The sequence below is a fragment of the Ambystoma mexicanum genome, chromosome 8 (assembly GCF_040938575.1).
Source record: "Ambystoma mexicanum isolate Mex_15411 chromosome 8, UKY_AmexF1_1, whole genome shotgun sequence".
NCBI lineage: Eukaryota > Metazoa > Chordata > Amphibia > Caudata > Ambystomatidae > Ambystoma > Ambystoma mexicanum.
Window position 1 is genome coordinate 189,687,541 of NC_090929.1, and position 17,173 is coordinate 189,704,713.

The window sequence follows — 17,173 nt, forward strand, 5'->3', positions numbered from 1 at the left end:
GGACGAAAGCCCAACAAAACATTTTTTGGGGGAATACCATGTATATATATAATACACACTGAAAGAGGGGCAGTTGGTAGCAGTCAGTGTGCGACCAGTGGGGAAAAAAAACCTGTCAATCATTCCTCAAACACGCTTTTGAGCACTACCTAACAAGAATGTAGTTTAGTTACTGAATACATTAATTAGTTGGGTTCCCTTGAAATAGATATGCATGTTTGCAGACAAAACACCTTTTTGAACATCTCATCTAGCTTTGGTCAATCAGCGTATGACTTGGAGAGCATCACAGTACCACCTTCGTGCTGCAACTGCACCTCCTGTCAAAGCTCCTGCCCTGATGAAATCCTCTGCACTCGATATTCCAGATAACCCAGGGCCTGTGCAGTTAGCTCCCTCCTGCATACAATTCAGCATGGATTAGGGTTAAACTTCAGAGCTACAGATTCTTAGCAAGATATTTAACTGTACATATACTTTCCTCAGAGTAGCATTCGCTTTCTCAGGTGCATATCTCTTGGTGCTATGTCCAATGTCGAGGTGCGAGCCCGGCAAGCAAAGGTCAGCAACATCGCCAAGACCTCTTCCACACTTGATTCTCTCAAGGCAATTTAGGGATCAATACATTTTGGCAAACACACTATAGCGAGCAATCAGCAATCCCTACGCTTAATTTGTCCAACCATTTCCTCTGTCCCTAATTTCATTTAGTCTTCTGAACTGGGTAGGCAACAGTGAAATGCATTTGAGAACACATTTGTGCTGTACAATCGGAGGAACCCGTGACCTTGCCCACAATAGATTCCCTAAATCCCTTTCTCCCACAAAGCTTTAATATTCAGAGCCATTACTCCAACTGCACTTGCTCCCCATATTCAATTCAAGAGCCTTTGAGTAACAGAATGCCACCTGTCAATGGTGAGGAAGCCTTGGCTATTCTTGATTTTTAATCGTATAAAATGATGCAGGTAATTCTGTTTCTGGAAGCAAGGGTCTGCTAATCAGACCACCCTTTCATTAAGCTCCATGCCAAAAGAATAGTGCAAAGATGTGGCCAGCAGCACCATTCTCCTATCAACTGCAGCACCTGCTCCTTTGTGGCAGAGGGCAGATTCAAGGGTCATCCAAAGGTGCATCCCTAGATAAACAAAGGAACGGGCCCCATATATAGCAGAAGACACCTTGTTGTGTCAATATAACAAATTTATTTTGGTTCACTTTTGAAATAAATAAGTACTCAGATCACAACATCGCAGATATTGCATGCACCATGTAAAAGTATGTCTCGGCTCTCTGTTGTCTACTCTAAGTGTTTCTGGTCAAAGCTCTAGATTTCATATGAAATAAACAGAAGATACAAATGTACATATAGATAATTATGAACTCTGCATGTATCAATTGTAACATATATACAAATATGCCAAATAATTAACACTAGACTAAATAGTCTCCTTATAGTGGCATTAGTCCTTTCAATTACCGTCATTTTTCTTACCTCATGACATCCTTCCAAAAAGAGTTTTCTATACCTACCTATACCCCTAGGTCTGATTCCAAGTCGAGAGGAACAGAGCCATTCTTCTGTTCCTGAACTGCTGCCAACCTGCTAGCCTGTTAACGAACCCCTCTAGGGAATCCCGGGTACTTGTGAATATACAAAAATCTGTTAACTTGAACCTTTCCCTGGACTCTGCATACTATAAAAGGTTAAGTTCAATAAGGTTTGAGTATACTAATTGGCTCTTTCCAATAGAGGGGGGTCCTGCTCATTTTCACAATAGTAAAATCATTATACAAAAAGGTATAAAGGTTAAAAGTACTTCACTGGCACACTAAAGTGCGTGAACCAAACACCAAGTGACTCACACACCTTTATCACAATTCTTTGCTAGAAAAAATATATATATATATATTTAATCTAAAAGTTGCTTATTTTTTAGGCAATGAATACTGTATTGCACAATTGATCTATATGGCATGTTTCATGTATCTGGCTTTCACGAGTTTTGTAGTTACTTTATAACATCCTAACTTGTGCCAAGTACTCCTATTTTGCGGTCCAGAAGCATGTGCCCATTGTGAGCTACAATATAATTATTGTGTTCTTTTGGCATCACTGTTCAATCATCATTGGAGAAAACTCAATTATGTGCAACACAGGAAACAAAGCTACATTATTCTTTAAACCTCTCTCTTTTTCTGAGGTAAGGGGAACCTTGAGACTCACAGTCCTCCTATACATCTTATATAAAAGGTAAACATTCACAAAGAATTAAAGATGGCGTTAAGAGGGTCTTCTTTGAACCTGCCACTTTTACCCTTGGTCTATTGGGTTCAAAGAAACGCAGCAGAGAACATTGCTATGGTGTGAACTGAAGGTGGCCTCAACAAATTCCAACCCTTTCAAGTTTAATATTCAAAAAACAAATCATTCATCCCAAATTTCTATCCCTGAATTGTAGTCATGGTGATCAGTGCCATTTAAAATACACTCTGAGACCTCTGGCGGAAGACAACTACCCAAAATAATATTACTTTAAACTGATTTACAAGATCTCTTCATTATTCATAGCAGTCACTCATTTCCCTAAAGCAGGATACAGAAGAGGGATTCCCTTTCACGGTTTTTATTTAATAAAACTGTTTTAATTGTATTTCATATTACATAACTCTTAAAAACCGAGAGTCCGTTTCCATTTGATCTACACATTAAACCAATTGATCTTTACCAAACCCATCTCAAGAAAATAAAACAAAGAATGTGCAGACCACTTTCTATCTTTTGCAGCATAAATTATAACATGGGTAAGCAACAGGTCACTTCAGCTGTTTTGACCTACCACTCACCATGGACTATGCAGGATTGGCCAGATGCAATTGCTAGGCCAAAAGGTCTGGAGGGTAACAGGTTGGCCAAATTGCGATTTAAGATTTGCATTTACAAACCTAGAGGGGAAACAAAAATAGAGGAAATAAATGTGCAGCAACTGGCCGATACAAAACTCTTAAGATGCTACTTGCGTTTGTTTTAATTGAACATGCCTAAAATGTTCCTATTTGGCCCATGATCCAAACAGTTAATGAAAATGAACCAATCGTAAATATTTCCGAAATTAAGTCATTTTTTGTGGAAAGGGATTCCATGCAGACATTGAGTCATGCCTGAAATCAATTATTTTTTTTCAATTAGGTATTGACATCAGAATAGGAGCAATCGTATACCGAGGATGTGATGGTGAAGACGTCCTTCCAGTTTAAGGAGGCACAACATCTACTATTTCTGGGTAAAAATAAAATTGCTAAAACTGGGTTGTGGCAGTGTTCTGTGCCCATCACCAAAATCTTGGGCCGATAACTGCACCAGAAGAGATTGACACTTGAAGCCACCTTTTGCCAGCTGACAACCCAAAACATGAATGCATTACTTATCCTGACAACAGAGTTGAAAACCACAGATAGTAGTCATATGACAATATACAAATCCTTCATAACATAAAACTTCATAAAATGACCTACTCCAAACTCATTCAGCTTACTGTTAACACCATTCCCACCAACTAGGATGAATTGCCTCCAGTTTAAATGCCTCCCAACCTTCCTGTTCACAACCTTGTGTTTAGGAAAAGGCAAAATAATTTTCACCAATAAAGAAAATAGAAAAGGACACAGCCCATGAAAAACCTCTTTAAAAATGTTCCCTTTTCAGTTCTTTAGTCTCGTTTTTTTTCCTCCAAATGTGAAGACATCTATGGCGCTGATCAGAGTTCATCCTTCTTTTTAGATTTCTTTTTCTTTGACTGAGGTTTGATAGTGTTTACCTTTTGAGTTAATACATCAACTAGAATGTTTGCATCTCTGCTGTCAATATATTCGCCATGAGCACTTTTCAGTTTTTCTCCCAAGTAGGGATACCATTTAACCGTAGGGTAGGCTCTAATGCCAGCACTGTTACATATGCTATCATATGCCTGACAGTCCACTTTGCCAGCTTTTACTTTACCCTTCAGTGTTCGTGCGACCTGTTCAAATTCTGGAGCAAAGTTCTGACAAGGACCGCACCAAGGAGCATAAAAATCAATGACCCAATGGTCTTTTCCATGCAGGACTTTCTCACTAAAGCTTTCAGGTGTCAGATCAAGGGAGACTTGAGGAATAAACCCGAGAGCCCAGTTTCTGAGTGAATACGAATCTCTGTTCCAACCACTGTACTTGTAATACTGTTGAGCTGTTTTGGGATTTTGGGGGAAGAGTCTCACTTCAGGGTAACCCTGTACATTTTCTTGGTGGCACAAGGAGAAATGCTTCACGCAATCAACACTGCCAACATTAATCACGCCATTTAAAAGCCTTGCCATCCTTTTCCACTCTGGCATCAAAGCCTGACATGGCCCACACCAAGGAGCATAAAAATCCACCATCCAGATTTCTGATCGCTTTCTTCGCTTAACCAATTCATCAAAGGTTTCTGCATTAAGAGAAACTACAGAAGGATTCATAAGATCCTCAATAAATTCCAAGATCTGTTCTTCAGAGTGATGGCCGCTGTATTCATGGATGTTCGATTGGTTGAATATAACTGTGGTTGGATAAGCTCTTATGTTGTGCATGTTGCAGAGACCTTCATGGATCGTACAATCCAATGTGCCAAACTTAACCTGTCCATTTAGTTGCTTTGATGCTTTTCTCAATTCTGGCAATAAGGCACGGCATGGAGGACACCAAGGAGCAAAAAAGTCCACAAGCCACGGTTCTTTTTCATTACCGGGAAAGTTGCGAGGTCCAAGAGTAACAACATGGGCAGCCACACTTTCTTTGGCAAAGGCCACTATATCATAGATTATTTTCTTTCCATGATGGATTTCATAATCTTCTGTTCCTTTTCCTTTAAAAACTGCTGCACATGACTGGTGAACATACATGTGACTGCAAATGTCTGGTGCAGAGCGGCAGTCAAATTTTCCAACCTGAATATGCTGTCTTTTCAGTAAAGCCTTCAGCTTTTTGTATTCTGGCATGCCCGCCTTCAAATCTTCGCCGAATGTAAAGAAAATCAGCCAGCGATGATGAGCCAGCTTGCCGTGGAATGAGTCAGCACTGATAATTTCAAGATCTGGAAGATACTGCATTACTTCGGAGTATATTTCTTTGGCTTCTAGTGTGCTGAGAAACAAAACACTATCTTTCTTTGTACTTCTTAGGTCTTCTCCTGGCGGAAAATATGCAGTTGCGCTAGATGAAATTTCTAAATTGTCACACAGATTGCCCTGCGTAGTACAGTCCATCCACCCAACATTGACAAGACCTTCCAACATCCCAGACAGTTTGAGACGTGTTTGTGCAGACAAACAATCCCCAGTCTCTGCACAAAAAGTGATTAGCCAGCCGATTCCAGAGGAAGAGGAAGCCTCGACAACAGCAGCAAGATTGCCTGCCCACAACTCTGTTACCGAGCTGGAGATGTACTGCATTGCAAAAGCAATCAAATGTTCTTTTGACCTATCTCCAAAATATTTTATAGGGTTAGCGCCAGCCCGGAAAACGTGAAGGCTTGGATAGCTGGATATTCCTTTGTTGCGACAAAGCATTCTGTTATCACCACAGTTCACTGCGCCAATGCGTATTAGGCCATCCATTTCCTTAGCAAATTCTCTCCATGTAGGAGCCAAATCATGGCAATGGGAACAACGAGGGGAGTAGAAGTTTACAAACCATAGTTCTCCAGAGTTCACAGCAGCATCAAATTCCCCAAAGTCTAAAGTTATGATTTCGAGATCATCATCATAAATGCCAAAATCGTACCGATAAAAGTTCCAACTTTCATATCTCCCACCCTGCTGTTGGTCGTCGAGACCTTTCTCTCCATATTTATCATATTTTTTTCTCAGATCGTCATCTTTTAACACTTCGTAGGCTCGGTTGATTTTTACAAACTTAGCATGCGCCTCAGGGTCATTTAGATTTTTGTCGGGGTGCATCCTTAACGCTAGCTTTTTGAAGGCTTGCCGTATTTCTCTACTGCTTGCTTCTCTTGGCACATCAAGTAAATTGTAGTAATCCTGGTCCGCCAAAACCGAGGACGTAAGATACACCACAATCAAACATAAAACAGCACCTTTACAGGGGCTTTTTCGGAGCAGGGGATCCATTTTTTGCAAGTCTCAGCTCAGGCAAACTTAAGGATATAGCAAACGCCGTTCCCTTAATTCAATAGGGGCAGTTCTAGTTAAGAATATTCATTGCGATGATCCACAAGATCTTGCATTCTTGCGCATTCTGTTCTGCTGAAACGATTAGCTGGAGAATAAAGATTGCTGTTTACCCATGCACAAGGTGCTGCATCAGCCAGTCACCTTTACAAACACGGATTTTTTGGGGTGAAATTGTCTATGTCGCAGAAGACAACGTTTATAAGGATGTTGCACTTGGCACTTCTACCGATCCAACCAATGGCTTCCACGGATGTAGCATTGCCTTTATCACATTTGCAGAACTGTGGAAACGTGGGTATGCATATCGCGTTCACGAAAGCGGTGATAAACTATAATTGCTTTCAGTTTCCAGTGCACGGTTCACTCACCGTCTCCACAAACTTGCCACTGGTATTTTGTGAACCAGCAGTTTTATCTGCCCTGTCAAAGGGGTCTCGGTTAGCCCTTTGGCTCCTCGCAGTTTCCCTGCTTCCAGGGCATCTGTAGCTTGAAGAGAAAAGTCAGCTTTGTTTCGACACGCCGGTGGATGGATGGTTCAATTATTTCTGCAGCCCATGAAACGATGGATGCCGGGTAAGGTTGAGAATATGGGCAGGAGTAAGCGAGCTGAAGCGCCGCGGCCGGACACTCGAGTCACAGTGCCTTCTCTGCCTCTCTTCCACTCAGCACAGCAGCGGTGCTCGTAGTGCCGGTGTCCCGCCTCGGAACGAGCCCCGGCTCTCGGAGCTCAGTCAGTAGTTTGGGTCACTCTACAGTACTGCAGTTCCAATACTGACTTGCCGCCAATGTACAACGCACATTCGGCTACGTGGCATTATGCAAAAGCACCCGTATTTCTCCGCAGGGAACATACGTACTCAAGAACCCGGAACGTCAGGACCCGGATCCGGCCTCACCTACTACTAGGACCAGTCATCACGGCGCACCCTGTTCCTGCTCAGGAAAGTTCCGTTCACAGCACTCCATTTCCTTCAGGCAGCAAGTACGACAAATCGGAGACACAAAAGAAGGACAAAAATGGGAATCACTAAAGAGGTAGACATCTTGGCGGGTCAAAACTGCGACACTAACCCAAGATAAATATACTGTTTTTCCCCCCAGGAGGACTCAGAATTTCGAAACGCACCCAAGATATATACTTTTTTTTCGGGTTGGAGTTTCCACGTTCCCTACTTCAATTAAATCTAACTTATAATTAAGAATATTTATATTAAAAAGTAGTAGTATGCTATGGCATGTGTTTTATAATTGCAACACGTTGCAACGTTACATTTAGTGAAGTGAAAATCTACGCGAAGGGTATTGGCGCATTTAGTGACTTTACCTCCAGTTAACCCGGCTTTTATGCAAGTCTATGCAAAAAGGAAAAGCATACTCATCCGTGGCACTAAACAATATGGTTCCAATGCAAAAATAAATGGACTTTCTGGAAAGCCTATTATTAGGCAGAATTCTCATTTTAGTCATAGCTCTCAACCATTTGTGTTGCAAAGGCAGGTGAAATCACCCGATTTTGTTTTAGGCGAATGAGGCGCCCATTGGAATGAATGGGCGTGCAGGAGGCTTGGCGGGAGTCAGCCCTTTACAAGGCGGGTGACACCGGCCAAAAGCGGGTGAGTTGAGAGCTATGTTTTAGTGCTAAATTCCTCCCACCTTAGAGACCACCGTTTCCTTTGCTGTACTTTAGGACTTTTTAATTTTAACACTGGAGTGCAGACATGCCAACATTCTGAAGCCTGTGAGAGGGAGATTTAGGCACCAAAATCGTGAGAATGCATTTTCCCCATAGGAATGCATCGGGGACATTGTTATTTTAGGCCGGAGACAGTAAAAAATAGCACTGTTTTTAATGAAAAAAAACGGGAGTCTCTTACCTAAATCGGGAGGGTTTCAGACATGCCAACATTCCAACTCACCTGGGTGGGAAATTTCATCAGAGAAATTGGGAGTTCCACATTTTCCCATAGGGATGCATTTGGGCAAGAGTATTTTAGGGGGGAGAGCGTGAAAAATACCAATATTTTTTCACGAAAAGTCGGGAGTCTCCCACCTAAATCGGGAGGGTTGGCATGTGTGGGGTTGGCATGTATGGGAGTGAGACCTTTTTCTCACTCTCTCATGTGTTTTGACCTGATTTGGATTTGGTGGTTTAACTGTTTTTGGAATCTGACAAACTCCATAGGCATCTACTTTTTGTATGGTGACACACAGCACCCTCAGTACAGTGTCACAGAGGTTTAACAACCTTTTCTTAAGTGAACTACTGTTCCCAAGAATGGTAAAGTGAAATTGACTTTACTTACCTTATCTCTTTGTTGGTCCAACACACACCATCTTATGTGGAGTGCTGGGGTCTGGTGGGGATTACCTAGTAGCCCCTTAACCTACATTCTCATGTAACATTTTTATGCTACCCTCAATACTTTAAATGGCTGGTGGCAATGGTTTATTTTTCCTACTATTGTGTTTTCTTACCGCAGGCTGAATCCTCAGCTGCAATATAGCACCCATGGGTGACAATTTTGTCAAAATGGCCCTGGTCTTCTTTTTTCTCCTTTTTCTGTTTGTGAAATCTTTCTTGGGTTTCACTCTGTGTGTTAAGCCAGGTTTGAGCCCTTTGTTCGTTTTGCCTTCGGCAGGCTTCAGCCCTGAAGCCCGCCTCTGGCTCAAGTGTCTCTAGATAGGCAGGATGTGAGGGAGATTCCCGAAACTCCCCTGTCCTTTGTCTCTAGGAATGTCTGAATGCAACCAGTCCTGATACCCTGCTGTGTGATTGACAGCCTAGGCTGTGCATGAATGGTAGAAACCTGCTTAAAAGGCGAGGGTTTTGGGACCAGAGATAGAACCGACCATGAGAGAACCACCCGGCGAAGAAACCGTGAACGAAGCTTGCTGCATCCTCCTGGACCTTTGAATTGCCCGGTGAAGCCCTGCTGCTGTGCTGAAACTCCTTTTTCTAATAGACAAGAGAAGCTCCGGAAGGGACGACTTTTTCCCTTGGGTTAGTGGGACCAATTAACCCTGAGATAAACTCCACTGGACCATCTTCTCTGACTTGCTGTACTTCTTTTCTGCCGCAGGAACCGAATGCCAGGGGTCGAGAAATTCATAGTCGAGTGCAATGTCTTAAATCCAGCCAAAAACTCCAGGAGTCTCCTAAGGACCCTCCAAAAGCAGGACAACCAGAGCTTGAGTCCCCTCACCAGATTGCAGGACCCAAGGAGTAAAGGAAGCCCAACCGATATCCACTGTGGTGCTGTTTACGGAGCGCTGAAACCGAGAAGTGCCACTGATCCAAAAAGAGCCCGTAGCTGCCGATGACCTCCAAATTGGCGCCAGTCTATTACTAATCCTTTGCCTGCCAGTTCTGACCCGGCAGATCTAGTAGACTTATTTTTTTTACATTTTTTTTATTTGTGTTATAATCAAAATTAGATTTTTCACAAAAAGAGAAAGTATCAGAAAAAATAAAAGAAAAAAAAGAATCTTACAATTATTAACAGACCAATTCATACGATTCTTTTTAAATATAAGAAACTACAGACAGACATGTCTATATAATATTAGCAATATTTTGCTAAAATGAATTCCATATCTACAAGTACTCTGATTACATTCATCGTCAATGCCGTCTCTTGCCCAGTGATCAGTCTATTCCAGAACACCAGTGATGAGAGACCTGTCTCTAGATCTAAATTAGAGACAAATTTGCCCAAATGTTTTTTTCTGGCATTTAAGGTGCCTTGGCAATGTCTCAAAAGATGCTCTAGCGTCTGATGTTTTAGATCTCTGCAGCCCGTGCATAAAATTCTGGCGCTTTTTTCTTGACCCCTTGTGACTTGAACAGCTCCTGTGTGAACTAAATTGAGCTGAATTCTGAGAAAATTGTGTCTTATTTTGCGATCTGGAAATGTTATTAGATATCTCGGTAAAAAACCCAATTTATTTTCAAGTAAGGATAAAGAGGTTGAGGAGGATGATGCTCTCATTTCCCTTATTGTCTTAATCCAATCTGCTATTTCCATCTGTTTCTTTGTCTTCATCGGGTTTGACGCCAAAAGACCTTCATTGCTATTGCAATTTGTTAAGATCTCTTTTACCACGTTTTTTAGGGTGAGCAGGACTGGCGAATTATCCAAGTCTTCATACAGCGAATTTCGTAAAGGATCCATAATATGTTTGTACAAAGAAAGCAATTTCCAGTCCATTTGCGATTTTAAAGATTTTAAGCCCAACTCAAAACGAAGGTGAGAAATTGGTAGGCCTTTGGGGAGATTTAAGATTTTTTTCCAAATTAAACCTTCAATTTTATCACAGGCCAATTCCCAAGCCAGTGGTTTGGCCTCTATTGCAGTACTGACCAAAAATTCTTTGCAGTTGCGCTGTTAGTTGTTTAGTCGCACATGTGATATCAGATAGTATTTGTGCTCTTCTTGGTTTGGCGTACAGTGTATATCCTAAGTACTTAATTTCATCTACCACAGGGATGATTCGGCCATCTATCTTCCAAGGGAATCAGTTAGCATTTCCGCAACCACCAAAGACGACTATTTTTGATTTATCTGGGTTGACTATTAGATTGTTTTTTTCATGTAGATTTCAAGAGCAGACAACATCCTTTGGAGACCTACAGGTGTTCTATCTAGGAGCATGATGTTGTCTGCGTACATGAGCCATTTGATTACTTCCTGCCCCACTTTCGCACTTGCTAGACCTGCTGAATCTACTTCCTCACGGAAATCAGCAAGGTAGAAGTCAAAGAGAAATGGGGCCACCATGCAGCCCTGTCTTACTCCTCTTTTCACCTGAATTTCATCCGACAGAAGGCCTTCCCAGTTTAGTCTTACAACAGCTGTGTTATTATCATGAAGGGCTGCTAAGATGTTTATTAAAGGCCTAGGCGCTTCCTTTCTGGAGAGCTTGAGCCAGAGTCTCTCTATCGACTAAATTGAAAGCACTGAATAGATCTATAAATGCTGCAAATGTCTTTTGTGGTTTTGGTGTTTCTTTCCCATAGCAAATAGTTGCCAGAGTAATACCATTCAGGCCCGTTGATTGACCCCTTCTTAAACCGGTTTGTTGTTTTGGTATTATTTTCTTCGCTTTAGCCCATTTCTCCAGTTCTTTCAATAGTAGCCCAGCAAAGATCTTATTCTCAATATCCAGCAATGTAATGGGCCTATAATGACTAGGATCTTTTCGGTCACCCTTTTTATACATCAGTATTATAAGAGCAGTCTTCCAAGATTGTGGAATGATTTTAGTCCTCAAAATTTCATGGAAGAGTTGACACAATATTCTCGCTCACAGTTCTGGATTTTCTTTTAAAACCTGATAGGTAAGTCTGCTCGGTCCTGCGGCTCTGGATGAAGATGACTTGTTGATTAACTCGAGGACTTCCTCCTCAGTGATTTCGAATGCCCATGAGGAGTCTGAAGGGATGAACAAAGGGCCCTTATCTGATTTTGAATATTTTTCTGAAAAATAGTTAATCAATGCAGATTCTTGTACGCAGTTTGTTTGGATAGCCTCTTGAGCTTGACCTTGAGAATTTATCAGGGACCAGAAGTTGCGGGAGTTGTTATCTGATATTGATCTTAACATGGATTCACCTTCTTGCTGCAGGCGTTTAAAGTGCTGTTTTCTGGACCAGTTTTTATACACATTTTTAATAAGTTTTATTTCTTTCCATAGGGTAGAGCTTCCCAGTATTTATTTCTTTGCTATTGCAATGGAGCAGCGGGTTTCCTGCTTTTTCCTCATGGATTCTTCATCAAATGCATGGTTATGAGAATTTCTTTTTGAAGTGTGATTTGGGGTTGGTCTATTTTTTTGGGATACATTCTTTTTATTGGTTTACAACAACAAGGCGGGCATACCTGCTGTCCAACAAACAACCAAAAGTGGGATTAACACATTCAGGCAGGAGATAATGAGAATTTATTTTTCGAAATGTGATTTGGGGTTGGTCTATTTTTTTGGGATAAATTCTTTTTATTGGTTTACAACAACAAGGCGGGCATATCCGCTGTCCAACAAACAACCAAAAGCGGGATTAACACATTCAGACAGGAGATAGGCCAGCCGGCGTGCCAGCAAGACATTGCGCATGTATTGGGCAGTGGTGAGTGGGTCGAGTCACCATGGCATAAATGGGCATGAGTCCATTCGGTGGAGAAAGGAGGGCCGGCAGAGGGGGTGGCCCCACAGGGGGGCAGGGTGATGGACACAATCAATAGCGTCAGGGTAGGTGTTGAGATCCCCTTAGTCATATAATGCCGGACCATTTGCCCCATACTTTCAGGAATTTGCCCGGCCATCCCCTGGCAGCGTATATGCGTTTTTCCATGGACGCACACCTGTCCATCTCATTGATCCATCTGTTAATGGTGCCGTTGGGCGCCCCCCATTTGGTGGCTACAAGTCTTTTAGTAAGGCCCAGTGCTATGGCCAGAAAAGTTTTTTCTCCCTTCATATGATCTGTTTCTCCCTGGATGTCCAGTATTGCAGTCTTGGGTTCCAATGGGGCTGGGTTATCCAAAACCTTGTTGATTTCGTGCATGCATTCCCTTCAAAATTTGTAAATAACAGCACATTCCCAGGGTATGTGGTAAAAAGTGCCAGGCGCCCTACGGCACTTGGGGCAGTGGGCGTCCTCCCTCAGTCTCCACTTAGCAAGCGCTGCCTAGGAATTGTTGGTTTGGTGAAGTATTTTGTACTGTATTAACCTTAATTTAGCATCAATGCCTATTTCGCGGGGGAACATCAGGGCCTCCATCTACTCCTCTGACTCCAGGGGACCCACTAGGTGTTCCCATTTCTCTCGCAGGCGGGTTAGCTCCTGAGCTCCGAATGCAGTAATCACCTGGTATAGTGTCGAAGTGGGTTTTGCTAGGATCCTTGCGTGTAGTACATTGACCTCGAGGGGTGAGCTTGCAGGGATGTCTGAGAGGGTGGGGAATTGTGCGCGTAGGGTGTGTGCCAGTTACGTGTGTCTGTATATGTCACTGGGTAGTAGATCAAACTCCTCTTGTAATGCTTCGAACGGTTTAAGGTGTCCGTCCTGCAGGACTTCCGTGAGGGTTCGTATGCCCCGGTCCTCCCAACCAGGAAATCGGCCCATAGTGACCACTTCCGGGATGTACTCATTGCCCCAGATCGGTTGGCTCAGCGCTGGTCGTCCCGCCCACCCAATATGTTGGAGTGCTTCCCTCCACACCAGCCGTATCTGGTGTATCATACCTGGGAGGTTGACCGTGGCAGGGTCTGTTCCGTATAGGACCTGGAGGGGTGTTCGTTCTCCCATGCACCTGGTCTCATTACCGACATGTGGGAGGGGGTGGGGTCCGCATGGAGCCATTCGTTCAAGATGCCTAATTGTGCCGCCCTGTAGTAGGCGCGAAGGCAGGGTTTACCCAGGCCACCCTCCCAGATGGATGTCATGATGCCTAACCCCGGGCATCAGGAGCAAGGCCCTCAGCTCCGGGAGCAGGCATCCAGACATTTGTTTAAACCTCAGCAGCCCCGGCTAGGGGCTGTCTGGGTTCAGTCCTGGCGCCTTAGGCGCCAGGCTCATCATCGAAATCAGTCCTGGCGCCATAGGTGCCAGGCTCATAGACTTTACTTACTTGATGCAGACCATGCTGCAAAAGAGTCCAAGCCTACATGAGGCCTGGATGGGACTATTTTGTTACAGGGACTATTTTTTACTCGGGTGTGGCTCTAGGGAACTTCTTACCTGGAACTACTTTGGAGGCTATTTAAACCACACCCGAACAGCAGCACATGCTTCGTGTTATTCTGCATCCAGCAGCGTGACGCTCACCGTGCCTGCAGCCAGCATCCAGTCTTCTGCCACGCCCGCGTGCCTGCAGCCAGCATCCAGTCTTCTGCCACGCCCACCTCGAATCCGGAGCTCCTAGAATAAAGAAGAAGAAAAGGACAAGGTTAGAAAACAATCTTATTTCAAATTCCTCACCTAATTCCGGAACCATTTCATCTCCGGACCTGGAAAGTACATCAGTCCTGCACGCGTTGCTTCGCCAGCTCCAGCACGGCGCCATACTCACCAGTTCTCACAGCATCTTTCGATCCGGCACTGTCTCCATCATTTCTTCGCCGTAATCCGGCACCTAGGGGACACAAGAAAAAACAAGGTGAGCCAAGGGAATCAACAAATACAACCTCTTACCACCATAGACTTATCTGATTTACCACCGGCGGTATTATTCCATAACTCTCCACATTTTCATATGCCGCATCTGTAAAGAGGGAGAAAAACAACACGTTAACGCATGCAATAGTTACCGGACAGCGTTGGGTAACACAGACTCTTACCTGAACGCCAGCAGGAGCTACGAGACGTTCTTCTCACGAACTCAGTTGCAACTTAAGGAAGGAAGGGGACAAGAGTGAACATCGGGGACATTGAACTCTTTGAACTTGATACTTACCAATCCCGCCAGGATTGACCGGGAGCCTTTCCAAATGACCAAGCCAAAGTAGCCTTTGTATTGTCATATCTTAGTGGCAGCGCAGCGGATTGGTCCATTCCATTAGTCAACCAGGATGATCCTCTTCTCCGGGATTTTCAGGGTTTTCAAAGGAGCATATTCGCCAAACACTCACAGGGTCAAGCCCTGGACAACGAACTTTTATCCTTACGACAAGGTAACTAGGATCTGCTAACCTATATTGGAACCTTCAATAGGTTGGTGGTGGAAACTGGGTGGCCGGAGGAAAAACGAATTACATTGTTTCATCGTGGACTTCGGGAAGAACTCAAAGATGTCTTGGCTCAAGTTGTGAACCCACCTCAGGATTGCACTGAATTTATAGACTTAGTGGTCCAGCTAGACCACTGACTTCAGAACCGAAAGACTGATCGAGCTAAGTTCGAGAACCGGGTATTGGTTAAACCCAACGTTGCCCCCAAAGGAACAGATGCATCTGAACCTATGCAGATCGGGGGGTTAAAGAACCCTTAACTCAAAAGGAAAGAGAAAGAAGACGACAGATGCAGTTGTGTCTGTATTGTGGAACCTCAGGACATTTTCTATGGGATTGCCCTACAAAACCACCCAAGAAGGTGGTAGGAGTTGCTGATAAAAGCCACATAGAGCCTGATTCGGGAAACGACCACGCCCGACAAGCGTAGAGGTCCGCTTGCCGAGATTAAAGAAGTACACTCAGACCTCGCATCTGATCATCCCAATGGTCCTACTTGATCCCAGGCAGCCATCACATATGCACGCATTAAGGGCATACATAGATAGCGGGGCCATAGGAAACTATATGGACCACGAATTGGTGTCAAGGATGAATCTACCTCTTTGCAAAAAGACCACTTCGGATGTCATCACCACAGTTGATGGAACTGAGATTGCCTCGGGGCCTGTAACTCATTCCACTACAGAGATGACACTGTTGAGTCAAGATGGGCATCGAGAGACTATTGTCTTTGATCTAATCAAAGCCCCACAGTTCCAGATAATACTGGGGATGCCATGGTTGGAAACACATAATCCTTGTATAGATTGGCGAGAGAAGAGAATAACCTTCACGGATTGTGCACACACCTGTTACCTGGAGAAAACTTTGAACATAGGCCTGGCTACAGTCGCTAACCCAATCGTGCAGTTACCTCAGGAATACCAAGAATTTCAGGATGTTTTTCAAAAAGAACAGGCCAATACATTACCTCCTCACAGATCATACGATTGTCAAATCGACCTCCTACCCGGTGCACAACCCCCATGCAGTAGAATCTACGTCCTCACAGAACCTGAAAATCGTCACCTACGGCAATACTTGGACCAATACCTTGCTAATGGCTTTATTCGTCCTTCCAAGTCTCCTGAATCCTCAGCTTTATTCTTCGTGCCAAAAAAGGAAGGTGACCTTAGAACGTGCATAGATTACCGCGCATTAAATCAGATTACGGTAAAAAACCGATACCCATTGCCTCTGATCCCCGAATTACTAGACCAAGTAAAGGATGCTTGTATCTACACTAAGTTAGATCTCTGAGGGGCATATCATCTGGTACGTGTCAAGAAAGGTGACGAATGGAAGACTGCCTTTCGCACCAAGTACGGATTATTCGAATATCAGGTAATGCCCTTTGGGTTGTGCAATGCACCAGCAGCCTTCCAGTATTTTATGAACGATGTCCTTCGTGAACTCATTGACATCTGTGTCGTCGTATACATAGATGATATTCTAGTGTACTCCTCCTCAGAATCAGACCATGTTAAGCACGTGCGTGCAGTCCTTGAGAAACTACGCCAGCACAAGTTATATGCAAAATTGGAAAAATGTGTTTTTCATGCTACGGAAGTTGAATTTCTTGGATTTATCCTGACTCCAAAAGGAGTTCGAATGGACTCTCGAAAGGTGGACGCAATTCTCAAGTGGCCATCACCCAGTTCAGTCAAAGGGGTACAAAGCATGCTCAGATTTTCTAATTTCTACCGCAGATTCATTCCGGACTTCTCCCATGTTGTACACCCCATCACAGCACTTTTGCGAAAAAACAAACGCTTCTTGTGGACCGAAGAGGCTGAAAAGGCCTTCCAAGAGCTGAAAGCGAAATTCACATCAGCACCTGTCTTAAAGCATCCACGCCCTGAGCTTCCATAAATAGTAGAAACTGATGCATCCAGTTTAGCCATGGGAGCTGTCCTGTCCCAGAAGGATCCTGAAACCGGTCAACTTCACCCAGTAGCGTTTTGGTCCAGAAAGTTCTCAGCACCTGAGTTAAACTATGCGGTTACTGATAAAGAGCTATTAGCCATCAAATCCGCCTTTAAGGCTTGGCGGCACTATCTTCTTGGTGCCAGGCATACTATTACCGTAATCACCGATCACCGGAACCTGCAGTATTTAAAAACAGCCAAAGCCCAATCATCGCGACAACTTCAATGGGCATTGTTCTTTGCCGAATTCGATTTTGTGATCACTTA

The 17,173-nt window shown here is 43.6% G+C and overlaps 1 protein-coding gene and 1 long non-coding RNA gene across 3 annotated transcripts in view; both read right to left on the reverse strand.

The window, feature by feature from the left end:
- Nucleotides 1-7,192, reverse strand: part of LOC138471782 (uncharacterized) — a 40,800-nt gene extending 33,608 nt beyond the window's left edge. The window contains exons 1-2 of one of the 2 annotated variants that reach the window (XR_011268508.1): nucleotides 7,106-7,192; nucleotides 2,848-2,946 (exon numbers count right to left, since the gene is read on the reverse strand). This is a non-coding gene — a long non-coding RNA (uncharacterized lncRNA). The remainder of the gene's footprint in view (nucleotides 1-2,847; nucleotides 2,947-7,105) is intronic. The other variant, XR_011268509.1, reaches the window with a different exon arrangement.
- On the reverse strand, nucleotides 2,612-7,029 carry DNAJC10 (DnaJ heat shock protein family (Hsp40) member C10). The gene has a single exon (XM_069609602.1). The coding sequence runs from the start codon at nucleotides 6,144-6,146 to the stop codon at nucleotides 3,759-3,761; it is 2,388 nt and encodes a 795-aa protein (XP_069465703.1). The 5' UTR covers nucleotides 6,147-7,029; the 3' UTR covers nucleotides 2,612-3,758.
- Nucleotides 7,193-17,173: the final 9,981 nt, after the last annotated feature.